The sequence below is a fragment of the Solanum stenotomum genome, unplaced genomic scaffold (assembly GCF_019186545.1).
Source record: "Solanum stenotomum isolate F172 unplaced genomic scaffold, ASM1918654v1 scaffold10289, whole genome shotgun sequence".
Classification (NCBI taxonomy): Eukaryota; Viridiplantae; Streptophyta; class Magnoliopsida; order Solanales; family Solanaceae; genus Solanum; species Solanum stenotomum.
The window spans coordinates 30,241-56,794 of record NW_026021000.1 but is presented as its reverse complement, the minus strand read 5'-3'; the positions used below and the strand labels follow the sequence as shown (position 1 = coordinate 56,794).

The window sequence follows — 26,554 nt, the reverse complement described above, 5'->3', positions numbered from 1 at the left end:
TGCTTCAGTTACTGAACTTGACATTATGTACTTCAATTTGCTGAAATAAAAGAGTTAAACGCAATTACACATAAAGGGTCATGAAGAAATTCTCTTAAAATTACTCTGGTTATTTGGGGTTACAAGAAAAGAAGAGAAAAAAACGAAACAACATTCAATTTGGAGTGGAAAAATCAAGAAAAAATGGGATCTCTTTTTAGCCTGTAGTTGCTATCCGAGGAATCAGAGAAAATGATGAAGATGCTAAATAACAACAACAACATACCTAGTGTAATCACACAAGTGGTGTCTGGGGAGGGTAGAGTGTACATAGACCTTACCCCTACTTCAAAGAGACAGGGAGGTTGTTTCTGATAGTAGTCTCAGTCCACAGTGGAAGAGCTCCGCACCTGAGCCTCGCTAGACTCAGCTGAAGTGTAAGGTGTAAGTGAAGAAAATAGAAGAGATGAAGTCCATCCATTAGCCTAGTCTATATCCACAGCTGATGCAACTCCGTACAAACGCCTCACTACTACTTCGTTTTTCAATTAATTAACGGCTAATCAATTTCATAACCTGAGCTTTCCTTAACCAGCTAACCTTTCTACATAACTTTACCTCCCTTTCTTTATAGTTTTCTTGTTCGACTAAGTGACTTTGTAACCTCAACCTACTTTTTTGCTTACTATATCATAGGCCTTACCATCGGCTTACATAAAGCATGCCACGCAATTTGATCTAGGGGATACAAATATGGGAGCAATAACAACAACGAAATAATGTGAAATGGAAAGCATTACACAACAGACAGAAGAAAGAACACTTACAACAACGAAATACTGTACAATAATCGAACCACAAAAAACTGACAGCCGAAATTGATGAACAAGAAACGATGAGAATATTACTAATCACCAGGCCTATCCTGCATGCTCAACTATCAACTAAAAACTTCTATCCTAATCCGCGACCTCCAAACTCTTCTATCTAAGTTCATGTACTCCATAAGTTCGAGATGTCTCATCTACTATCTAATCACTTTCCCCAATACTTATTCAACCTGCCTCTACCTTTACTAACGCCAAAAACTACTTTGGCCATGTGGGGTTGCAAAAAAATGAAACAACATTCAATTTGTGAAGAGAATCTTGAAAAAATGAGAATAAAAATGGGATCTTTTTTTTTATTTCTTACCTGTAATTGCTATCTGGGGAATCAGAAAAAATGGTGTAAATAAAATTGGGATTGCAAAGCCTTGTTCTTAGCAGAATCTGACCTTGTTCTGCTGGATTTTCAACACCCATTTTTGCTAGATTTTCACAGAGGGAATTTTGGGACAGAAAAATGGTAGACAAGAAAATTTGGCGGGAAAAAAAAGGACTGAGAGTGAAGGATCTTTTTGTGCTAGCGGCAAGAGATACCCCTTGGATTGGGCCTGGGTCTTTTTTTGAGAAGAGAGGGCCTGTTGCCCAAAGAGGTTTTGGGCTGATTTAGCAGACTACTTTAACAATTTTCCGACTCTCATCTTGTTAACTGACTTAACCGCAATACTTATCCAAAGACAGGACAAGTTAGACTGCCAGAGAAAAAAAGCTATCTAACCCTGATATCCTTGATACTGTCCCTGCTGAGAAAGATCCGGATTTTCCCGGTTTTTGAGACCCTTTCTGATTCCCTCACCCAATCTCATGAGAAGCAAGCCCAGCAGCCCCTGCCTTAACCTGTCCTCAGACAGCCAGCCCTCACCAGGCTGCTGGCATTGCTAAATGTTGTTCCAATCGAGAAGGGGGGAAGACAGGAGTACTCAACGGGGATAAGGGATCCCCCGGGTAGAGGAAGGGGAGGAAGCTCCTCCGTCTCTTCTTCGCCGCCTAATCCCTACCTTTACCTTTAGCTGGGTCAAGGTCCCATCCGTCGTAACCCTTACATTGCATTCTAGCGAGTTTTAAGTCTTATTCTTCGTTTCATGTGGTTCCTCGGTAGGTAGATAACTGTTTAATAAATGATAAATATTTTTAAGGGAAAATTATATATAATAACAAATTATTAATTCAAATTAAATGACATAACCACAGTTTAATTTAATTATACCCCGTAGCAAACTGTTGCTATTTCACCTCTCTCCCTGGTGAATCTCGCTCGCCACTCTCGCTTTTATACAAACGCAAATGTATAAAATGCGTTAGTATATAAAGAGAGAAAATTGTATATATATATATATTCGTTCTCCTTTCCCAGATCTCTCTCACCACTCTCACTCGCCTCTCTCATTTTATACCAACACAAATGTATACATTGTGTTTGTGCTTGTATACAGCGAGAGAAAATTGTATATACAAATACAAATACATATATTTTCGTCCTATACACTTATGATTATACAAATACAGATCTTCCCTTGCCCAGTTTTCTTCTATCTTTCTCTCTTTTCCCGCTNTTGTGAAGAGAATCTTGAAAAAATGAGAATAAAAATGGGATCTTTTTTTTTATTTCTTACCTGTAATTGCTATCTGGGGAATCAGAAAAAATGGTGTAAATAAAATTGGGATTGCAAAGCCTTGTTCTTAGCAGAATCTGACCTTGTTCTGCTGGATTTTCAACACCCATTTTTGCTAGATTTTCACAGAGGGAATTTTGGGACAGAAAAATGGTAGACAAGAAAATTTGGCGGGAAAAAAAAGGACTGAGAGTGAAGGATCTTTTTGTGCTAGCGGCAAGAGATACCCCTTGGATTGGGCCTGGGTCTTTTTTTGAGAAGAGAGGGCCTGTTGCCCAAAGAGGTTTTGGGCTGATTTAGCAGACTACTTTAATTTTTTTTTCCAGATAACTGTTTAATAAATGATAAATATTTTTAAGGGAAAATTGTATATAATAGCAAATTATTAATTTAAATTAAATGACATAACCATAGTTTAATTTAATTATACCCCATAGCAAACTGTTGCTATTTCACCTCTCTCCCTGGTGAATCTCGCTCGCCACTCTCGCTTTTATACAAACGCAAATGTATAAAATGTGTTTGTATATAACGAGAGAAAATTGTATATATACATATATTTTCGTTTCCCTCTCCCAGATCTCACTCACCACTCTCACTCACCTCTCTCACTTTATACCAACACAAATGTATGCATTGTGTTTGTGTTTGTATACAGTGAGAGAACATTGTATATACAAATACAAATACATATATTTTTGTCCTATGCACTTATGATTATACAAAAACAGATCTTCCCTTGCCCAGTTTTCTTCTATCTCTTTCTCTTTTCCCGCTTTATACAAATACATATTATACAATTGATTCTTTTGTATATGTATACCGAAACAAATTATACAATTGCTTCTTTTGTATATATGTATAGCGAAATATACACATTAATAGCCAAAGTTTGTTATGGAACGCAATTATGCAAACTGTAGTTATATTATACAAATATAATTTTGTGTTTGTTATATGTGAAAATTGTTCTATTTTTAATTGTTTTTGCTATTTATGGAATTTTAGATCACTTTAGAGAATATTTTGAGGAAATTACAAAAAAAATATGAAAAACGTTAGATGATAGTCAATAATTTTATAAGTTATTGCAAACATTAGACTATAGTCAAAATACAAGTGCACCTCGTATCATGTGTTACCTACACCATATTTGCAACTTCAATAACTTTCTATATAAGGTCGTGTCTTCAGAATCGGGAGACAGGGCTAATTATTTCTACCAAATGCTTCTTCGTCCTATCTCTACTTCTACTAAATCTCACCATAGTTAATCTCTCTCACCTCCTCAGTGGACATCTACACACTCTCTTCTTCACGTATCCGAACCATCTCAATCTCACTTATTTTTTATTTTATATCAAAGAACATGTGAACATTATTTTTTTTCTTGAAATAAAATAGTACTATGCAATTTATTAGCAAACACGTTACTTTATTTACATTTTTAGGTTACACCAGGATCTGAAGATATCTTTTAGCAAAGACCAGTAAGGACCAATCATCCCCTCAAAGCCAAATTCAGACACAATTTTCTTCTGAAGAATATCACCACAACAAAACCAAATCAAAGAGAAAAAAAAGAAAGAAAAGAGATGGGAAGTTCAAGTGCTCTCATCTCAAATCTTCACCTGACTCAAACTCACTGTTTCAAATGCTTAAATTCAAGAAATTCTCTGAATATCAACCCAACAAGGCCAAAATTGAATCTTTCTAGCAGAAGATACATCAAAAAGTTCAGCAGACTTGTTTGCTCTGCCGTTGAAGATTCCATAGAGAAACAGAGCGAAATTAGTGGAGCAAATGCTAGTAGTCTTGGTTCAGCGCTTGAAGATAGACCTGGTAAGAAATAAACACAAAAGAGAAATACCCAAATGATTATTGTGTAAAAGATTGAGCTTTTAATAGTTTTCTTGAGTTTTCTGATATGGGTATTTTGTATAAAGGTGTAGCAGTTAACTGTGTTGTTCCATTAGCTAATTATGGATCTTTATTGCTGATTTTCTTGAGTTTCTGATATGGTGTTTTGCATAAAGGTGTAATAGTTAATTGGATTGGTCCTTTATGCTTGTTTTATGGTTTATTATGTAAAAGATTGAGCTTTTAATGGTCTTCTGGAGTTCTCTGATATGGGTAGTTTTATAAAGGTGTATGTTTAATCATATTGGTCCTTTAGCTAATTATTTTTCTTCATTTGCTGCAAATGTTCTGAAAGGACTTGTTTTTCCGTTGTCATATCTAATCATTCGTATGTATCATAGAAATGATTGCTCTGATGGTAAGACTATAAAATGGAGATCTTGGAAAGATTTGGTTTTGGGGTATGCTGAGCAAGAGTGATATTTGGTATATGCTTGTGTTTTAGCAATTGAGTTAAGTAGTTGTATAAATTAATAATTATGGCTATTGAACTTCAGGTTTGTTATCCTTCCTATAACTTCACTAGTTATCTGTTGTTGTTGGTTGTAACTTGTTAGCTTGAGCTCTTTCATCCAAGATTAAGGTTCGTGTTTGAAAAGAAATCTTTTGATAGTAATTTAATGTCTATTGAATAAAAAAGATTTCTTCTTAAGCAGCAAGTGCAAAGTGTAGTTACACCTTGGCAAAAGGTTATGTTATGTAGTCTAGTCTTTTTTCCTTCATTATTAAGTGTAGTCCATTAGAGGTATGATTTGATGTTTGTATACATACAAATTCTTTCCATATTTATGGATTATGTTGTTCTTTCCATAGTATATGGAGATCTCCACAACTTCCATGTTAACTTTATTAACCTTAAACCCTTTAATCCATTCCGCATCTATTGAAAATTTTAGCATCCTGCTTTAATACTTACATCACTATCAGGAAGTGAAAGGAAAAAGGGGATTTTCAGTCTCAAATCTCTAGTGGTTCTAAGAGTTCCTTCAACTGTGCTTTTTTCTCTTTCCGTTCTTCTTGGTAAGTAAGGGTCATATTATTATATATGTTCTCCCCAGCATAAAGTAAAGGTGGGGGGGGGGGGGTGTCATCAGTGTTTGTAATGAGCTGAGGAAGCCTAACAAGGTTTCTGCTTCATCTACATCAGTTGTATTAAACCAGAAGGCAAAAATGAGGCATTTGTACTTGAGTCTAAGTACATTTTCATTTTTCCAGAAGCTCTGATGTTTCTTCCTATCCACAGTCCAGCGAAGTAGCTCCAGGGTTAGTTGTCGATATACTGTATGCTGTTTTGTTGAGTCCCCGACCCCCTGAACCAGCATTGTAATAGCTTTTTGTAAGAGTTCCTTAAACAATTATTTTATTTCTTTCTTTCCATGTGTCCACGGGAGCACTTGAGGGTTCATTCCCCTGTACTAATAGGGTTAACTAAATTGCTGATAGCAATACACATTTCTGTTTGTGACTGACAGGAATATGATGCACCTTGTAAATTAATGAAATTGCTCCCCTTGTCCTAAGTCAATAATGTGAGTATGCATATCTTTTTCTATGAAAATGTGAGAAAATGCACATTTTCTTCACTTCTTAGTCATTTTATATAAACACTTTTTTTTAAAATTTTCTGGAGAAGTAAATTTCCCTAATGTAGTACTCCCTCTGTCCCAATTTTTGCGACACCCTTTCCTTTTTGGTCCCTAAAAGAATGCACCTTTCTATAATTAGAAACAACTTAACTTTAAAATTGCCCTTTACGGCTTTACCCTTACTAAAATGATTTATAGACACACAGATGTCTAAGGTTTGTTTTAGATCACAAGCTGCAGAAGTCTTCCTTTCTTCTTAAACTATGCGCCAATCNGGGTGCACAGGCCCTCGGCAAGGAGTTTCCCGCAAGTGCACCACGGTTAATTCAGGTTTTACCCAGTCCGATGGAAAAAAAAATAAAAAATAAATAAAAAATTGCCCTTTACGGCTTTACCCTTACTAAAATGATTTATAGACACACAAATGTCTAACGTTTGTTTTAGATCACAAGCTGTAGAAGTCTTCCTTTCTTCTTAAACTATGCGCCAATCTAATGGTTCACATGAATTGGGACGCAGGGAATAATATGTATATATGTATGTTAATGTATTTTGGCAAGAGCAAATTGTTATGCCGTGCCAAAGTGAGAGTGTTGCATAGGGGAAGAACAAATTGAACTGTCTAATGTCTGCTGAAAACAACTTCACATTCTTCTTTTTAGGAAAGAATGTGCACAAAATTGTTAGTTTACTAGTTCCCTTTCGTATAGATACTTTGCTTATTTTGTGGGCGTACAGTCGTCTGTGCACTATTCAACACTTGTATGATGCAAGTCTCCAGAACATCACCTTTATTATATATAAAATTGTTCTTTTTTTTTATCCTCTGTCTCGTTGTGCTGTATTGGTGATTGTCCATGACTGCAAAAAAAATCATGTATTTAGATTGTAATAATGCATTTTTGATCAAGGAGATTGTAATAATGCATTTATTTTTGAAATCCAGATGTCGGTGATGGCTCAAGCGAGAGTATATTTAAGAACGGTGAATCGGATAGTGAAGGGAGTGTTGTTTATGATTTCCTTTACCCTAATAAAGAGCTCCTACCAGATGATAAAGAAATGACTCTATTTGATCATTTGGAGGAGTTGCGTCAGAGACTCTTTGTGTCTGTTTTGGCCGTTGGTGCTGCTATAGTGGGATGTTTTGCCTTCTCAAAAGAACTTATCTTGATTCTTGAAGCCCCTGTTCTAGCACAAGGTGTTCGATTTTTGCAACTAGGTCCAGGAGAGTTCTTTTTCACTACTTTAAAAGTAAGAATGCATCTTTAATTAAATCTCCTTTGCCACTCTTTCCTTAACCATTTAACCACGGTGAACCTTTTTCCGTGAACTAGGTAGAGATATCTCATGTTAAAGTGCTTTTTAAGGATTAAAAGTTTGTTCGCTGTGCCTGATATCTGGCTTGTTATGCTGAAATATCAAATATGTACTTCCTTTCGATTGAATGTCATAATTTATATTCGAACCATTACAAAATAATTAACATTTATAGTGAGTATCTTACCCCTTACAGTTTGTAAAATTTCAACTGCTCTCTTTTAACACATCTTGATGTCTAAAGAAACCTGCAAGTAATCTATCCACTTGCATTAAACTAATCCTCACCTTAAAGTGCATGCTATTGCAATGTCAATGTTTTCATCTTCAAAATCATGTATGAGTCAAACTGGTAATTACATTTAAATGCAAGTAGTAGTTAATGTACCTATACATAGATGCGGGTGTTCAGATAGCGTATGCTGAATATGTCAAAGAAATGGAAGTTATGGAACACAGTGTTTTGCTATTTTTGGTATCGGAAAGTTGGGACCAGTTGGCATACTAATAAAAATAGTAAATCGGTGCTGGTGATGTTTGAAAAAGGAATCCAACAAGCTAGACTGTTTTATTGAATACTTTAACTCATGGGACTTGTAGTACTGAAGTGCTCTTTTTCTCTCTCTCTCACATTAATCTTCTATTACTGAAGTATTAAGTTGGCATCTTCTGATTCTTAATTCTATAATGTGTTTATTATTGGCTTAGCCTAAAAATATGTTTATAATAGCTATATTCATTCATGGAACTTCTAAATGTTTACTTAAAATTATTTCTCTAATATATCGAGGAAACTAATGATTAAACAAAAAGTTCAAACCTCAGATTAGAGTTGGTCACAATGACATGATTTTTGTGTTGTTGGGATCAACTTTAATATTGTAATTCTTACTACTATGGCATGTTCATCTTATTAACAATACTATTCACACTTTTGATGTAGGTCTCAGGATATAGTGGCCTTCTCTTAGGAGCTCCTGTGATTCTCTACGAGATCATAGCCTTTGTTCTTCCTGGTTTAACAATGTCAGAAAGAAGATTCCTGGCACCAATTGTCCTTGGATCCTCTGTGCTTTTCTACGCCGGCATTGTTTTCTCACACTTGGTTCTCACTCCAGCAGCCTTGAATTTCTTTGTTAATTATGCAGAAGGGGCTGTGGAATCTTTTTGGTCCATTGATCAATACTTCGAATTTGTGCTCGTACTCATGTTCAGTACAGGATTGTCTTTCCAGGTTTGGCTTGTACTGTTTTCTTTTCTGCATGAGTATATAAGAACATGCTTCATGATAAACAGTTTAGTGGTAAGAAATTTAGTTTTTCAATCTAGAGCTTCTTAAACCTTTGGCCATACTTCACTTTTGTGTTCTTGGTTGGTTCGACTTGTAACTAATGCTTGCTTATAAGCACCTTGACCATAATTGAACAATGTTTTGGGATGAAAATAGAAGCGAGTATACCAAATACTAAGCACCCAATGTTGTGGCCTAGCAGGCAATGAAGTGACTGAAATTCATAATTCAAATCCAGTAGAAAGAAAAAATGTTAGGCGATTTCTTCTCATCTACCTAAGCTTTGATGGACAGAGTTACCTAGTAAATGTGCTGGTCGGAGGTAATAAGTACCTGGTGGAATAGAGGTGCGCTTAAACAAGTGAGAATGATGATTTTCAGTGGTGAAGCAGTCAAGATTATAGCATGGTCTCCATCTTAGTGAAAATATTTGTGAATACACACTATTGTATGATGTTGATCAGCATCCTCATGATATCCAAATTGCTTTAATCCAATAGGCAACTCTATAATGCATCTCTTGTACAGGTTCCTGTCATTCAACTGCTTCTGGGACAAACTGGTCTTGTGTCGGGAGATCAAATGCTGTCGATTTGGAGATACGTGGTGGTAGGTGCTGTCGTTGCTGCTGCAGTGCTCACACCATCAACTGATCCCCTTACTCAAATGCTTCTAGCTGGGCCCCTTTTGGGTCTTTACTTGGGTGGAGCATGGATGGTTAAGCTTTCTGGGCGATGAGCGATTGCGGCTTCTGTTCTTTGCATCGATATACCAAGAAGTAGTAGAATATGATCATGCATACAGCATAGGGATCCAAGGTTCATGTAGCATATAAAGGACACCTGAGTAGAGGATATATGATCTGTTTTTTGAATCATTTGCTGTTGTCACTGTTCAATGTGTATAATTAGGAGGTTAGCTGACACTCCATTCCCAAAGTCATTATGTTGGATCTTTTCACTAATATATGAAAGAAAATAGTCACGAGTTTGCATTATATTTTCTTTCTGGCCTCAGATATGAAGTAAAAGGAAAAACATTTCAGAGACCAAAAAAAAAATAAAAAAATTTGTGAATGTAATAATCTTGTTTAGGTTGCTGTAAGCCTGTAACTATTCTTTTAAATACTTTGGATGAACATTTCTGTGAACTTCAGTTGTGACATCAAACCTGTTTAAAACAGTGTCGTTGGCAAAATTGTTGTTACAAAAAATATGTAATACCACATAACATGAAAAATTGTCTCTAAAGAAAAAAAAACATCATATTCAAATAAATGTAAGAACTTTCAACTCGATGCTCATAGCTACAAATCAAAGATCATTCAAAAGCATATTTTTCCTCCCCTTTCCTCTTTACTATAATTACGCGATAGAGAGGTTTTCTATCTTGGGCATAGTATCAGTTGCATCTGAGTGATCTAATTCTGCTTCCAGTTGTTTCAATGAACTCCGCAAACCATTGCATGCTTTAACAAAATCTTCAGAACACCCTTTAAGTTTATCCAGCTCCACCAATATTTCATCAGTAGCACATGATATCTTCTCTATAGCAGTCTTCAATGAAGAAATTTCTTGTGGAGGATACAGAGAAGCTCCAAGTTCGTCAATTTGAAGTCCGATTTCTTGAGAAAGTTTCAGTAGTGTCTCTAGAGAGGGTACAAAAGTAGCAATATCCGCAGTACTTTCCTGCTTAAGCAAGCTTGTAATGGAGCGAATAAGTTCTTTAATGACCACAAGTGTTGCAGCTACCACATCAGTAGTCAAACGAGCAATTTCCATTTCCTCTGGAGAAAGATCATTGCCTAGATCACCTGCAAATGAATCATCACTCTCCTGATCTCCTTCGGCAGAATCTTGAACAGAAGATTCATCTCCGACATCAGATGACGCTGGCTTCAGTTCATTCATTTCACGAAGTACATCCTTCATGGAAACAGCAAGTTGTGTCATTGCTCGACCTATAGCAGTAATGTTTGTGGCTGGAGTCTTTTTAAGAGCAGAACAAGCTTCCCAGACAGTGCCCACCAACTGGGGGATTGATAATTTCTGGTTTTTGTTGTTAGATACTGCACAATCATTTTGGGCAGCAAACATAGTTGGTCATGAGATATATAACTGTTAAAAGAAAATCAGTACAGAGGAGTAGATGCAGCAGATACGTGTGATGAATGAAACTGAAAAGCGATATACCACAACTAGAAGCAGAACAAAAGTGAGATGAATGACTTTTTACACCCAAGCAAATGGAGCTATCTACATCTTTAGACAGTTTTGTGTCATTATAAAAGTTCTCTCTCTTTTGGGGAGGGGGTCGTATTGGCAGAAAGGGCTTCGTTCTTTTCCTTCAGCTGTTCTGCCATTTTAATTTTGCAAGATATACCCTTTAACTGATTTCCTTCTGCCTCCATTTTCTTTTTCCTTTTTTTTGTGGGGTAGACGGTTCAACATGTATTGTGTATACGCTTTTGAGATTTTGATGAAGCACATCAGCCAAACATGGACACTAATTTGGATGTTCAACTGTTAGGTAACTGTCAGTAGCTTTGGGGTGATATGCTCTTTCGCTAAACTCAAATTATTTGTCTCATAATTTTCAACATGCTATCCCAAATTACCAAAAAAATTAAAAATAACACAAGAAGTAACTAGCAGGTCTAGTAGCTCAGTCATTGGGTAACTAGCTACGTCCTGCCTTTTATGCTCTTTCTATTTTCTTTATGAAACTATAACATGTGATAGGAAAGAGGGATTATACTGGTGAATCCCCATATACTTAAGAAAGGATTGAATGGGTAAACGCTGATGTGTAAAAGATGCATAATCTGAGAAAAGATAAACACTATTGTAAAACAATATGACGACCTTTTTCCATTCCAGATACACTATACTTCCTAACATTTTGTATTTGTAAGCTTTTCATATGTTCATGGACTTGGCTGCGCATAGAATACATACAGATAGATACATACCATATGAAGACACGGACTCTTTCATCAACATGAAACTGCTATCAACAACTTGTTTAATGGACGCATGAATGCAGGAACACAGGGTAGGTCCTCCGCCCACTGTACTTGAGTGGGAAAGCAAAAGGAGCCCTTGCAGCGTATTAAAATATGAAGCCATGTTCTCCTCCAGTGCTTTAACCTCCGGAGCTTCTCCAGTCCAAAGCATTCCAACTGCACCAGGATGAAAAGAAACTGTCAATTACCAACACTATCTGGTAGGTAAATGCCTGAAACTTACAAAGTACAATTGCCCGGTTAGTCAGGCAAGGATTCAGAAACTTCAAAATAAAGTTTTGAAAGGTAATATATGTAATCATCCGCTGGTTTAAATATTTACACTTTTGCGTAATCACTCCACATCCATGTCATAAATTTCTTCTTTTAGGATAGGTTTCTGATAACCAAATCTATACTTACTTCCTCTCTTATGGATAGTCTCTACTAGCTTACCTACAACATATAAGTACTTATACTTCACCATCAAACATAGATAGACAATATTAAATTGACAATGACTGAAATAAATTCTCTAATGTGGAAACAGATACTGTTAATGCCTAAAACTGTCAACAAAGACGTCTTATTTTCTCTCTTTTCTTTTTGCTCGTATTTCTTTTTTCTAGTTTTTCATTCACTTTAAGCTCACAAACCACTATCAAACTAAACTACTTCCTGGTAGTTATTATGGGCTTTAGGGGAAGCTGTACTTGCTCTTGTTGAATTAGTTGTGAAGTAAATTTTACAGCTCGTATTGCGAGATTGGTAGTTTTTTTGAATGCTAAATGAAGGGTAACATGCAAAGACTCATGATCCATACTATACGAAATCTGCTACATGTCTTGTTGGGTCGATATCCTTGCAGCACTTAATTTTAATGGATCATAAGAGCAAATGGGGAAGGAGTTGGAGTATAATCTAGGTGCAACGTTTACCTTTTTTTTTTGTCCATAGGATAAATAGAATACCACTCATTTAGAACTTAGTCACTTATTCTGCATTTTATTCCATTCGTTTTCATCCAGTGTTATTCTGAAACATCAGTTTCAATCATCAATCTCTTTCATGATGCCTAAAGTTTTGAGCTTACAAACATCCATCTGTATCGTGTACACACCCAAATATATATCCAATAAGATTCAACGTTACTCTATCATATCATCTATAATCAAAACGATATTAGGTTAAAAAGCTCATCACAGATTACAAGAGAGTATCAAATGCTCAAGGAGGAAAACGAACCTCCAATATCAACCTTCATCCTATAAATATACTAATATATACGCATAACTACTATATTTGTCCCCAAAAAAACATAAAACATAAAACTACAAAATTTGGAAACAACCCAATTTCAGCAAAACAAAATATAAGCACAAAGATGGCTTACATAAGTACAAAGATTGGAACTTTGAGAGGTAAAACTAAATATAAAAGAGAAAGAAAGAGACCCATAAATCTATCATAAATTGGGTAGAAACATAAATATGGAATCAAACCCATTTCAGCAAAACGAAATATAAGTACAAATATGCCATATATAAAGTACTCCCTCCGACCCAAATTAGCTGTCATGTTTTGCTTCTCGAAAGTCACACTATTTAAACTTTGACCCACACTTTAAAAATGTATTTTCCATCAAAATTAACACGAGAAAAGTTGCAACATCTAGTTGTAAGAAATCGAGTCAATCTAATCCAATTTAGCTTCTAATATCAGTCGAGTTAACTCTCGAAAACTAAAACATGACAATTAAATTTGAGACAACTATGAGTTAGTTAACTCTCAAAAACTAAAACATGACAATTAAATTTGAGACAACTATGAGTTAGTTAACTCTCAAAAACTAAAACATGACAATTAAATTTGGGATAAAGGGGAGTATAAAAATTGGAACTTTTGAAAAGTAAAACTACATAAGAGAAAAAGGAATTTTACCCATAGTGGCTTGTTTATAAAGCTGTTCACCCATCTGAATAACCTCTTTCCAGCTGACTTTTTCAAGAGATGAAGATGGTGTTTGATACAATGCCTGCAAAAACAAAAGAAAAACTCAATTTTCATAAATCACATCATACAAATATAATAGGAAACTGCAAAAATAATCATTAAAAAAAATATTAAACCTCAAGAGTTTCATAAATGGTGTTGAGATGCTCACTGAGAGCTCTATTAAATTGCTCCTTCGCTGCTTTTCCCATTTTTTTTCTCTCTTCTTAAAACCCTCCACCCTTTTGACAGACAGAATAGTGGAGAAGAAGATGAAGAGGGTTGGGGGTTTTGAAGTATGAATTTTAAAACGGTGTCGTTTCTGTTAGTTTCTTGTCCTATTTAAAAAAACACACCTTAATTATGTGTAAAATCGAGCCTAACTTTTTTTATTTTTAAATCTAAGATTTTTTTTTAATGAAAAAACTTTATTGTTTGAATTATAAAGTAAGAAACCAAATTAAACTAATACTAGAAAAATATATTCCTACATGAACTTGGACAAATAAATCATAACTAGACATAATTAAATAAATATAAAAAATAACAAATTTCAACTTTGAATTATTATTTCAACATGTAATATACCAAAATATTTTTTAAACATGTCATGAGAAAGTTAAATTAAAAAGTTGACAAAAAAAAAGAAACATTCTTTAATGTTTCGAAACGAACGGTAAGACAGACACAATATAATTTACTTTTAAGAAATACTTATAATAATTCTATTATTACTAAAAAAAAAAAAAAGGGGCATTCAAATTTGGGGACCTAAGACGGATACCTCATTTTTAAAGGTATTGAGACACCACATGAATACGCTTTTGACCTTTCATTCTTCAAATAAAGAAACTTATTGTATATAATACTTCCTCGATCTCGTTTTAATTGGTGATATTTTAGGTAGGTGTGTCAGCTTCTACCTCAAATGTCACTATTGTTTAGGTAGAAATAGTGAATAATTGATAGTTAGGATGTGTTTCGATAAATATTTGATAATAATTCAAGTAGAAAACTCGCACACTTCATAGTTAAGATATAAAACCCAAAAAATTCGAGATATTTAGATTGTTTTTGACTCTTTACTCAGTGGAGAAACTTGTTGTATATAATACTCCCTCACTCTCATTTTAATTGTATTTTAAAAGAACTCTTTATACGTCTATTAAAAAAATTATACAAAGATATATTTTAACAAGTTGTCTTTATTTAATGAAAAGTAAATCGATATTGTCCTCTAAAATATTGCACATTCTTATTAATATTAAAGTTTAACTGAAAATAATTGTCAACTTTAATTTAGTCTTGAATTTCTTAAACAAATAATTATTTTAGGATAACTTTTTGAGTTAAAGTAATAGTTAATTTGAAAAGAGATCGGACTAATATCACTTAACATCATTATAATTGTTCACAAAATTCATCACTAGGAAGGTATGATGTACACAAACCTTGAAGGACAGATAGATTGTTTCCGGTAAGACCTTAAGCTCAAACGAAATGGAACTGACGCAAAAAAGAAGGAAAAAAAAACGAGCCAACAAAATAGCAATGCACAAAACATATGTAGCAACATATATTAATACATATCGGAGAAAAGAAATTACATGGTACCTAAATCGTACAACTAGAAGTACAATAACCCTCAACTACCTACTAACCTTTTACTTGTAATCCTCGACCTCAACAATAAGTGTAGCACATATCTCGAGGTCATCTCAATGGTTGTCATGGCTCCGCTAACAACTCGGAAATGACACTTGGCCTCTTGTTATTCAGGCTTTCGATTTTCGAAGAGAATTTTCTACATTTTTTTACGACAGCATGTTATCTACTGATGATTTTTCATCAGCATGAAGCCTCTCCCTTGCCATTGCAGCTTGTTTTTCCCAATTTGTGCAGCATGTTATCACAGAAAGTAGAATAGTTTGCAGAGCTGCACCAGAAAGTATGCCGATCCACAGGCCTTTACCTCGAAAGTTGAGCCAAAACGCTAATGAAGCAGCGATAGGAATGCCACAAAGGTAAAATGAAGCAAGATTGACATAGGCTCCGATATGCTGCCAACCACATCCCCTCGCGACATCTACAATGTGCATAATGCCACAATTAGTCATACGTTCGTTCTTGTCATGTATCTGTCAGTGGCAGATTCAACTATTTATATATACGCACGTTAGGAAAAAATTCATCATTATGCATAGCACAATTTTCCGGTAAAGGGATGCAGTTGAACCCCCCAAGTAAATGTGGTTTAGCCAAAGGTATTTGTTGTAGTAACTTGGCATGAAAGAGTCTTAACCTCTATACGTTGTATAATTTTCTGGCAAAGGATACTCAGTTGACCCTCCTTTGGTAAATGTGGCTCTGCTGCTGGTATCTGTTACTTAATGTGTCCAATTTATAAGACACTTTTCGTTTTTCAAGATTCAAACTATGTAAATTTTGACGAATACTTTAAAGGGTATTTTTTAATCATATTGACATGAGAGTAATTGCAACTTATAGTACTTTCGTATAGTTTTTGAATATCTAAATTTTAATTTTAAGAGTTGATCTAATCTAATGTAGCTTCAAAGATTAGTCAAACGGACTCTCGTAAGACAAAAAGTACCACACAAATTGGGACGCAGGGAGTACAGTTTACCGGCAAAAGGGGGTTCGGTTGAAAACGTGGCTCACCACTAGTAGTAGTTACATTTTCTGGTAGTTACTTGATGTATAGAAAGTCTAACCTGAAAGGGTTCCTTGAAGGCTGTCAGTAATGACTGATAGACATAGAAGGGGAGCCATGTTTGCTACATAGTCCACGACTTCCTTCTCGTTGCTGAAAATGTAGCCAAATACGTTTCGACTAGCAAATACAGCTGCGCTTACTAGTATTGTCTCTGTGGCCGCAATGAGCATTACAGAAATCGCGGATACGCGAGCTCCTTGAGGATTTCCAGCTCCTAATTGATTAGAAACTCGAGTGCTGAAAGTAAACAGGAGTTCAATAACCATGTATTTCAAGAAAAAAAAACTATGTGGAAACGGAAAGTTCGATTAGATATTCAAACATACCTTACAGCGCCAGAGAGACCAAATGGAATTGCATAAAGGGTAGCAATAGTATTCAGGCTGCACCATGGGATGTCACAAGAAATTAGCAATTTTAAGACCTTGTAGCTCATAGTACTAATTGAATCAATCATTAACGAGCGAGATCTATGTTTGCTTGGACTTTTCAAAAATGTTGTTGGGTATGTGTCAGATCCTCCAAAAGTAGTGTATTTTTGGAGGATCAGACATGGGTGCGGCAACATTTTGGAGAGTCTGAGTAACATAGAACGAGATTCAAACATACCATATTGATAGTACTGAAGTTTCAAGTTGGGGATTCGGCAATAGTCCGGATAGTAAGATGAGCAGCTCAAATGACCACCATTCAAGACTATAAAATACAAAATGTAGCATGAGTTTTGTAGAATGACATGTAAAGGTAAAGTGTATTTAAACTACTAAAAGAGGCAGAGCAAGGTTGTTGAAGTACCAAATCATGACAGCAGAAGGGATAGCAAACTGAAAGAACTCTCTCATTCCGTTGACGACCTCCCATGACACTGGTGCACTGGTTTTTGCACAAGCAGGAGACAACTTCATGTATGAAGCAAGGATTATGACATTCAACCACATCGATAAACCAATAGCCACTGCTGCACCAATATTACCTAAACCAGAGCTAAACACTAGCACCCAAGACAATGGTATGTGGAAGCATATTGTAATGCAAGAGCTTATGAGCATTGGAACAATCATACTTTGCATTAGAAAGTACCGAATAAGTGGCTGAAGATTTGCGTAAGCAAAGAGAGCAGGAATCATCCACTTAATGAACTTGCCGGCCTCATGAGAAATCTGAGGATCTTGCCCCATGAAAGTAAGCAGTTTCCCCACATATAGCCATAAAACTGCGATGGGAATGCAAACAATGAAGAGAGACAAAATGGCTGTGTATGTTTGAGTACCAAGTCTTTGATATTGTTTAGCTCCGAAAGCCTGTCCACAAAGAGTTTCTAGTGCAGTGCCCATTCCCAACTACACGACACATTCAGATTTTAGTCGGTGGAGAGGCACAAAAACATGGTAAAAAGTAATACATGTTACTCGACAATTTGTTCATTTATAAGCAATGCTTTGCTAATCACACAAGAGTTATAACTTATAACTACACCCTCTAAGTTGAAAATAGAAAATGACAAAAAAAATTCTGCTCTTTAACTCTAGTTAGAACACATTCTTCTTCTTCTATCTGTTTCCCCTTAGCATTTATAGGCTATGTTGCTTGGCTCTTCAAAAATACTGCTAAGTGTGTGTCAAATCCTTCAAAAAGGACAGTGGCATTCTTTTCGAAACAAACTAAAAAGGATAGTAAAACAAACGAATTGAAACGGACGGATTAGTAAGTTCCCAAAATTGTTAACACAACACATTACAAGTTACATATAGAAGAAAGAGTTCACCTAAAATATATATACACAAGTAAAACTGAGCTTAACTTATATACAACGACATCCATAGTGTAATAAGGCATGCTACCCGCTATAAAGGTAAAGGTGAACCAACAGCAAGCATATGTTAAACTCTATGTAACTCTTCATGTAAAGCCTACTATGGTTGCTGAAAATAGAGTCAGAACCTACCATAATTGATGCAATTAAACTAACAACGTAGGTATATAACTTAAATTCAAATCCAAGATATAATACTCCCTACGACCCAACATGTCGCACTATTTGATTAGGAAGACTTTTGAAATTTGTGATCTAAAACAAACCTTAGATATTTGTGTGACTATAAGAGTCGTAAAAGATATGACACATGCACGTGACATAACTCCAAAAGATAAACTCTTGAGGGAGTATATAAGTAGACCATCAATCAACTCCCCGACTACTCTAACACCTTCTTCGCGCCCAAGCCCAACTGAGGTATGGACCTAGGAATGTACCTAGTTCTGACACATGAACCTCAAAAGCTAGCTATTAAGGGTACATTATCCAAGTCCATATCCATTCTCCAATCAACGCGGGACTCTAACCCACTCTAACAAAAGCTAAGTTTTTTCTAATTACGGAAAAGTGACATTCTTTTCAAACGAACTAAAAAGGAAAGTGTGTAACGTAAATTAGGATAATAAATATGTACTCACAAGTAAGCTGAGGCCAGTGACTCCACCAATAGAAATAGCAAGAGAAGTACTTGAGAGGGCAAGTTCACCCAAATGACCAACCATCATCAATGATATTGTTTGCAAAAAATTCTGTGAAAGTGTCACAATTATCATAGGACCAGCCAAATAACCAATTTCTTTCGCTTCCTCCCAAATTACTCCCCATCTCAATTTAACTAACTCCCTTTCTTTCAATAACAATCCTTCTTCTACACTCTCCATGATTTTTTATTTTTTAAAAAAAGTCGTGAACTTGTAAAAAAGATCCCTATTGAGAAAACCTTGTAAAAAATTTTGAATTTTTATTTTAAATAAAAGAGTCTTGAACTTTCCAAAAGAACACCCTTTTTGTAAATACCTTGTAAGAATTCAAGATTTTATACAAAGAGTGGGGAGACCAAAGATACCCCTTTTGGAAAATACCTTGTAAGAAATCAAGATTTACAAAAGGAGAACAAAGCCACCCCTTTTGAAAATACCATGTAAAAGGTATCTTAAATTAATAAAAAAAGACTCCCTTTTTGAAAAAGATTGTATTTTTATGAGAGACAGAGACAAAGATACCTCACCAGAGTATAAAAATCTTGTTTTTTTGAAAACCCAAAAAAAATAATAGAAAAAGTGTAGCCAGAGAAAGTGTGAGAAAATTGTTATACAATGATGCCTAATGGTTTATTTGAAGAGGTGTTTGTTTGTCTTTTGTTGACTATTTCTTGGATTGTACTTTGGTTTAGTTTTTATTTATTTGTTTTTTAAAAAAAAGATTGTACTTTGGTTTAGATTTTATTTTTATTTTTTTTTAAAAGATTGACTTTGGTTGACTTAGCACTAAACTAATCTTTCTTTCCTTGTTTCCCAAGAAGATGGACATATGCCATGAGGTATTAGTCATTAGCTCCATTTTTGGTAGTAGTGGTTGCTTGACACCTTGTTTGGATGGTTGTTACTGTTATCCGCGGTATTATATTGTTAGTTTAAATATAATTTTTATTTTGACTGTTACTTAAATTTTTATTAAATTGTGTCATTTAAATCTATCGTTAAGTAACAATGAAAAGTCTCATTTAATATAATAATCAATTTGATATGATCACATTGTTATCTTAATATTTTATTTTCATTTTATCTATGTACTATTAAATAATCATAATTTTTTCATTTATCTTACCTTTTCATAATAGCTCTAGTTTGTAGCTTATTTTTCTTGTAGATTTGTCATTGAAATTGCTAATGTAGGACATTACGTAACGATGGAGCGTGAAATAATCTATCTAAACATTGTATTTCATTAAAACTATACAACACAATACAATATATTATGAAATAATTTATTTTATTTATTTTTTAATTTCAGCTTAAAACTATCTTTTGTCGTCGTATTAATCTCTTTTTCATTTTTTTTGAATAGGGTAAAAATTGAAATAAATAAATAATTAATTATATTTTAATCTTTTAAAATAACAATCATATAAACACAATAACAAATGAATCAGAGGGTGTATTTTTTTAAAAAAATTATACGGTTACTATTTCGAGAAAAAATACGAGTTATTTGGTCATCTAACTAACCTTTTTAGCCTAACTATCAATTTCTTATCTAAAATTTAGCACAAGTGGCTATAAAATCAGTAATCAGTCTTAAATTTCTCAAACACAATTATTTTTATCATCGGTATGAGTAGGAGGGTAGGATGTACACAAATCTTACCTCTAATCACAGCTCATACGAAATGTAACTGACGCATAAAAGAAAAAAGAAATAAGAAATAATAAAATAGCAGTGCACAAAACAAGTGTAACAATAGATAGATGTTAATACATACAGAAAAAGAACTGTGATACCTAAATCATACAACTAGAAGTATGACAATTCTTAACTACCTACTAACCTTCTACCATAATCCTCGACCTCAATGAGGTTATCTCGATGGTTGTCGTGGCTCTGCTAACAATTAGGAAATGACACTTGGCCTCTTGTTATTCGGTTTCACGGAGCAAAGATGCCTCAAGAAACCAATCAACATTATTTGAGTATTTCGAAGAGAATTTTCCACATTTTTTTAGGACAACATGTTATCTACTGATGAATTTTCATCAGCATGAAGCCTCTCCCTTGCCATTGCAGCTTGTTTTTTCCAATTTGTGCAGCATGTTATAACAGAGAGTAGAATAGTTTGCAGAATTGTAACAGAAAGTATGCCGATCCACAGGCCTTTTCCACGAAAGTTGAGCCAAAACGCTAATAAAGCAGCGACAGGAATTCCACAAAGGTAAAACGAAGCAAGATTGACATAGGCACCGATATGCTGCCAACCACATCCCCTCGCGACACCTACAATGTGCATTATACCACAATTAATCATACGTCCGTTCTTGTCATGTATCTGTTAGTGGAAGATTCAACAACATATATATATGCACGTTAAGAAGAAAGATCACCAATATGAATAGTACAGTTTTCCAGCAAATGTAGCTCTGCCACTGGTATTTGTTACTTTTAGAGTCTCACATTGGTTGAAGAATGGACTAAGGATCTTCTTACATGGATTTCGACAATCCTCCTTTTACGAACTAGCTTTCCAGATTGAGTTAGGCCCAAGTGTCATATCTTTACCGTTACCTTTTTTTGTGCTAATTTAGTGTGGAAAAAGTTTCCAGCAAAGGGGATTCAGTTAACCTCCCTAGTTAAATGTGGCTATCCCACCGACATTTGTTACCTTTTCTTGTAGTAAACCTGTATACATTGTACAATTTTCCAACAAAAGGGATTCTGTTAAAACGCTAGGTAAATGTGGCTCCACCACAGGTATATGATACCTTTTCTTGTAATTGACTTGATGTAGAATGAGTCTCACCTATATACACTGTATAATTCTCTGGCAAAGGGGATTAATTAGTTGAATACCCTTTGGTAGACGTGACTCCACCTTACAATTTTCTTGTAGTAACTTGATGTGGAAAAAGTCTAACCTATATACGTAGTACAATTTTCCGGCAAAGGGGATTCAGTTGAATACAAGGCTCGCCACTCGTAGTAGTTACATTTTACTGTAGTAACTTGATGTAAAGAAAGGCTAACCTGAAAGGGTTCCTTGAAAGCTGTCAATAATGACTGATAGACATAAAAGAGGAGCAATGTTTGCGACATAGTCCACGACTTCCTTCTCATTGCTGAAAATGTAGCCAAATACATTTCGACAAGCAAATACAGTTGTGCCTACTAGTATTGACTCTGCGGCCGCAATGAGCATTACAGAAACCGTGGATGCGCGAGCTCCTTGAGGATTTCCAGCTCCTAATTGATTAGAAACTCGAGTGCTGAAAGTAAACAAGAGTTCAGTAACCACATATTTGAGAAAAAAACTACGTGGAAAGGGAATGTTCGATTAGATATTCAAAAATACCTTACAGCGCCAGAGAGACCAAATGGAATTGCATAAAGGGTATAAGTAGTATTCAGGCTGCACCATGGAATATATCACAAGAAACTAGCAATTTTAGGACCTTGTAAATCATATTACTGATTGAATCAATCATTTACGAGTGAGATCTATCTTTGCTCGGACTCTTCAAAAATGTTGTCCGCTACGTGTCAAATCCTCCAAAAGTAATGTATTTTTGGAGGATCCAACATGGGTGCAACAACATTTTTTGAGAGTCTGAGAAACAAAGAGCAAGATTTAGAGCATACCATATAGATAGTACTGAAGTTTCAAGTTGGGGATTCGGCAATAGTCCGGATAGTAAGATGAGCAGCTCAAATGACCACCATTCAAGACTACAAATACAAACGTAGCATGAGTTACGTAGAATGACATGTGAAGGTTAAGTGTATGTAAATTACTAAAATAGGCAGAGTGAGGCTGTTGAAGTACCAAATCATGACAGCAGAAGGGATAGCAAACTGAAAGAACTCTCTCATTCCGTTGGCAATCTCCCATGACACTGGTGCACGGGTTTTTGCACAAGCAGGAGACAACCTCATGTATGAAGCAAGAATTATGACATTCAACCATAACGAAATACCAACAGCCACTGCTGCGCCAATATTACCTAAGCCAGAGCTAAAAACTAGCACCCAAGACAGTGGTATGTGGAAGCATATCGTAATGCAAGAGCTTATGAGCATTGGAACAATCATACTTTGCATTTGAAAGTACCGAACCAGTGACTGAAGATTCGCGTAAGCAAAGAGAGCAGGAATCATCCACTTAATGAACTTGCCGGCTTCATGAGAAATCTGAGGATCTTGCCCCATGAAAGTTAGCAATTTCCCCACATATAACCATAAAACTGCGATGGGAATGCAAACAATGATGAGAGAGAAAATGGCTGTGTATGTTTGAGTACCAAGTCTTTGATACAGCTTAGCTCCGAAAGCCTGACCGCAAAGAGTTTCTAGTGCAGTGGCCATTCCCAACTACATGACACTTTCAGATTTTAGTCGGTGGAGAGGCGCACAAAAATGGTAAAATGTAATACTTGTTACTAGACAATTTGTTCATTTATAAGCAATGCTTTGTTAATCACACAAGAGATATAACTTATAACTACGCCCTCTAAATCGAAAATAGAAAATGACAAAAATATTCAGTTCTTTAACTCTAGTTAGAACACATTCTTATTCTTCTATCTGTTTCCCCTTAGCATTTATTTATAGGCTATGTTGCTCAGTTCTTCAAAAATACTGTCAAGTGTGTGTCGGATCCTCCACAAGCTATGTATTTTTGGAAAATCCGAGCAACATAGTTTATAGGTCACTTTGTTTGACTTGGCACGTAGTTTAGTAAGTTCCCAAAATTGTAAACTATAACACATTACAAGTTACATATAGAAGAAAGAGTTTCAGTTCTATCCACTGACACTGTATATAGGTATTGAGTATGAGTATGACACCCTAAAATACAACTAGTTTAATTTCATCAATAGCTTAAAAATTGATCTACGACTATAAGTAACTGAGATTAACATACATCGACATAGACAGAGTAATAATATTTAACTTCTATCAGGTCAGCTAAAGCATACATACAACTAAACCGAGTTTAACTTATATACATCAGCATCCAATCATCCATAGTGTAATGACTTTTAGCACTATAAGGTCATCCAAAATATATATATACAAGTAAAACTGAGCTTAACTTATATACATCGACATCCATAGTGTAATAAGACGCACTACCCGCTAAAGGTGAACCAACAGTAAGTGTATATAAGTTAAAACTCTATGTAACTCTTCATGTTAAACCTACTATAATTACCTGAAAAAATAGTGTATGAACCTACTATAACCAATTAAACTGCATATACTGAAGCATTTATACTCTTAACCCTCCGGAAAAAAAAGAAGAGGAAACATGTAATCTTAAAAATAAGGACTCTGCTATAAAGATAAAGGCGATATAACAGTCGGGATACATAATTATGCCAAATAGCTCAGGAACAAATATGTACGGAATAGAAAGATTCCAACCTTCAAAGTAAAGAACTTTAAACTCTATGCAACTCTTCATGTCAAGGCTACTATGGTTACTGAAAAATAGAGGCAGAACCCACTATAATTGGGTGCAATTAAACTGATGACGTATATAACTTAAATTCAAATACAAGAAATAACACTCCCTACATCCCAAATCATGTGGCACTGTTTGATTAGGACGACTTTTGAAATTTGTAATCTAAAATAAACCTTAGATATTAGTGTGACTTTAAATCATTTTAGTAAGAGTTGTAAAGATACGACACATGTACCTAACACAACTCCAAAAACTAACTAGACGGAGGATTACTCAAACCCATATAAGTAGACCATCCGTCAATTCCCCAAACCTATCTAACCACTCTAACAAGTAACACCCCCTTCACACCCAACCCAACTGAATCGTGGACCGAGAGCTACCTATTGAGGGCGTATTATCCAAGTCCATATAAGCTTACCATCCGTCCATTCCCCAATGTGAAACTCTAACCCACTCTAACGGTAAAAAAGAAAATTTTTAAAGTTAAATTATTTTTAACTACAGAAAAGTAACATTCTTTTTAAACGAACTAAAAAGGAAAGTATATCAGATAAATTAGAATAATAGATATCTACTCACAAGAAAGCTGAAACCAGTGACTCCAGCAATAGAAACAGCAATAGCAGTACTTGAGAGGGCAAGTTCACCCAAATGACCAACCATCATCAATGATATTGTTTGCAAAAAATACTGTGAAAGTGTCACAATTATCATTGGACCAGCCAAATAACCAATTTCCTTCATTTCCTCCCAAATTACTCCACATCTCAATTCAACTAACTCCTTTTCATTCAATAACAATCCTTCTTCTACATTCTCCATGAAAAAAGAGGAGTCTTTAACTTATAAAAAATACCCTTTTTAAAAATTTCTTGTAAAAAAACTTGAATTTTTAAAAGAGATTTTTTTAAAAAGAAAGTCTTGATCTTGCAAATAAAGCCCTATTTGAAAAACACCTTGTGAGAATTCAAGATTTATGTAAAAGTGAGAGGAGAGCAAAGCCCCACTTTTGAAAATGTATTAAAAGAGATTTTTTTAAAAAGAAAGTCTTGATCTTGCAAATAAAGCCCTATTTGAAAAACACCTTGTGAGAATTCAAGATTTATGTAAAAGTGAGAGGAGAGCAAAGCCCCACTTTTGAAAATGTATTGTAAAAAGAGTTGAAATACTAGAAAAAGACTGTATTTTTTTTTATGAGAAATAGAGAAAATGTCAAGTCTTGTTCTTGTAAAAGCAAAAAAATTTGTGAGATTGGATTTGTTGATAGAGGAAGTTTGAGAATTTGTTATATTTTTTATTTTTTTGGATACTAGTATATGTATTTGTGTGATGTTAATTATTGTAATTTATGATATTTTTTAATATAATTTTTAAATAATATTCTTTTCGTTCCAATTTATGTGACATATTTCAAATTTTGAGATCAAACAAGTCTATTTTTGATCTTGAATTTTCATACATCTTTTAAATATTTTTCAATAATTGTGACTTATAGTACTTTTTACGTAGTTTACAAATTTATAAATTTCACAAAAAAAATATGATTTCATGTGTAAATTTCCGATCAAACTTAAATTGTTTGACTCTCGAAAAACGTAATATATAATTGGGATAGAGAAAATATATGTTATTCTCTTTGTTCCAATTTATATAACATTGATGTTGTTATCAATTTGATTTAATATGTTACTTCCTCTGACCTTTTTATTTATGTGAAGCTAATAAAATTTTGAAGGTTAATTAATTTATTTATACATGCAAAATAAGTAATGAAAAAAAAATTAAAATATTTTGTCTCATTAGTTTGGACTTATGAATAAAATATCTAGAGATGAAACAAAATAATATCATAATTTAAATAAATAAAAATAGCATGAATTGATGTTGTGGACCACTGGAACTAGGTTATAGCACCCCGTCTTAATTTGAGGAAATTACAAAAACATGACACAAATGGGTTTCCACCAAAAATGCCAAAATTTGAATCATGTTATATGTGTAGCAGCAAATTGTTGCTTCTTATTGAGTAAATTTTCTGAACAATTATCTATGTTATAAGAAACAGTTACATGGTATATAAAGGTTAAATTTTGATTTGATAAATATATATATATACACGTATTGACATTTTTTGATACAAGTTAAAAGTTTAGTAAAAATGATTAAGTTATTGTGAAAATTTCTTGAAATTATGTATTCTAACAACTATTGACACCCCTTAATGATAATCA

The 26,554-nt window shown here is 34.5% G+C and overlaps 4 protein-coding genes across 4 annotated transcripts in view; 1 reads left to right on the top strand and 3 right to left on the bottom strand.

The window, feature by feature from the left end:
• Nucleotides 1-3,969: 3,969 nt before the first annotated feature.
• LOC125849753 (sec-independent protein translocase protein TATC, chloroplastic) lies at nt 3,970-9,484 on the top strand. Its single transcript, XM_049529723.1, has 4 exons — nt 3,970-4,318; nt 6,929-7,236; nt 8,246-8,536; nt 9,122-9,484. Exons 1-4 carry the CDS (start codon nt 4,072-4,074, stop codon nt 9,329-9,331), a joined length of 1,056 nt encoding a protein of 351 aa, XP_049385680.1. The 5' UTR covers nt 3,970-4,071; the 3' UTR covers nt 9,332-9,484.
• A 356-nt stretch (nt 9,485-9,840) lies between these two features.
• The window catches only part of LOC125849751 (uncharacterized), a 36,498-nt gene continuing 19,784 nt past the window's right edge, over nt 9,841-26,554 (bottom strand). The window contains exons 2-5 of the mRNA XM_049529721.1: nt 13,727-13,808; nt 13,539-13,632; nt 11,565-11,774; nt 9,841-10,661 (exon numbers count right to left, since the gene is read on the bottom strand). Coding sequence (XP_049385678.1) covers nt 9,958-10,661; nt 11,565-11,774; nt 13,539-13,632; nt 13,727-13,801 — 1,083 coding nt within the window. The 5' untranslated portion in view covers nt 13,802-13,808 and the 3' untranslated portion in view covers nt 9,841-9,957. The remainder of the gene's footprint in view (nt 10,662-11,564; nt 11,775-13,538; nt 13,633-13,726; nt 13,809-26,554) is intronic.
• LOC125849749 (protein DETOXIFICATION 12-like) lies at nt 15,136-19,368 on the bottom strand. Its single transcript, XM_049529718.1, has 6 exons — nt 18,781-19,368; nt 17,122-17,666; nt 16,936-17,022; nt 16,653-16,709; nt 16,325-16,563; nt 15,136-15,675 (listed from the first exon to the last, which is right to left on the bottom strand). Exons 1-6 carry the CDS (start codon nt 19,021-19,023, stop codon nt 15,404-15,406), a joined length of 1,443 nt encoding a protein of 480 aa, XP_049385675.1. The 5' UTR covers nt 19,024-19,368; the 3' UTR covers nt 15,136-15,403.
• On the bottom strand, nt 20,643-25,244 carry LOC125849750 (protein DETOXIFICATION 14-like). Its single transcript, XM_049529720.1, has 6 exons — nt 24,903-25,244; nt 22,677-23,221; nt 22,493-22,579; nt 22,206-22,262; nt 21,881-22,119; nt 20,643-21,133 (listed from the first exon to the last, which is right to left on the bottom strand). Exons 1-6 carry the CDS (start codon nt 25,143-25,145, stop codon nt 20,862-20,864), a joined length of 1,443 nt encoding a protein of 480 aa, XP_049385677.1. The 5' UTR covers nt 25,146-25,244; the 3' UTR covers nt 20,643-20,861.

Excerpts from the sequence above, each read along its gene's own strand:
- LOC125849753 (XM_049529723.1), top strand. The coding sequence starts at position 4,072 with ATGGGAAGTTCAAGTGCTCTCATCTCAAATCTTCACCTGACTCAAACT. Across the intron at positions 4,319-6,928 it reads AGCGCTTGAAGATAGACCTG|ATGTCGGTGATGGCTCAAGC; the intron begins GTAAGAAATAAA and ends TTTGAAATCCAG. Across the intron at positions 7,237-8,245 it reads TCTTTTTCACTACTTTAAAA|GTCTCAGGATATAGTGGCCT; the intron begins GTAAGAATGCAT and ends CTTTTGATGTAG.
- LOC125849749 (XM_049529718.1), bottom strand. The coding sequence starts at position 19,023 with ATGGAGAGTGTAGAAGAAGGATTGTTATTGAAAGAAAGGGAGTTAGTT. Across the intron at positions 16,564-16,652 it reads GGTCTCTCTGGCGCTGTAAG|CACTCGAGTTTCTAATCAAT; the intron begins GTATGTTTGAAT and ends GTTTACTTTCAG. Across the intron at positions 15,676-16,324 it reads CCTTCAAGGAACCCTTTCAG|ATGTCGCGAGGGGATGTGGT; the intron begins GTTAGACTTTCT and ends TGCACATTGTAG.
- LOC125849750 (XM_049529720.1), bottom strand. The coding sequence starts at position 25,145 with ATGGAGAATGTAGAAGAAGGATTGTTATTGAATGAAAAGGAGTTAGTT. Across the intron at positions 23,222-24,902 it reads TCACTGGTTTCAGCTTTCTT|TTGGGAATGGCCACTGCACT; the intron begins GTGAGTAGATAT and ends AGTGTCATGTAG. Across the intron at positions 22,263-22,492 it reads ACTTCAGTACTATCTATATG|CCTGAATACTACTTATACCC; the intron begins GTATGCTCTAAA and ends TCCATGGTGCAG.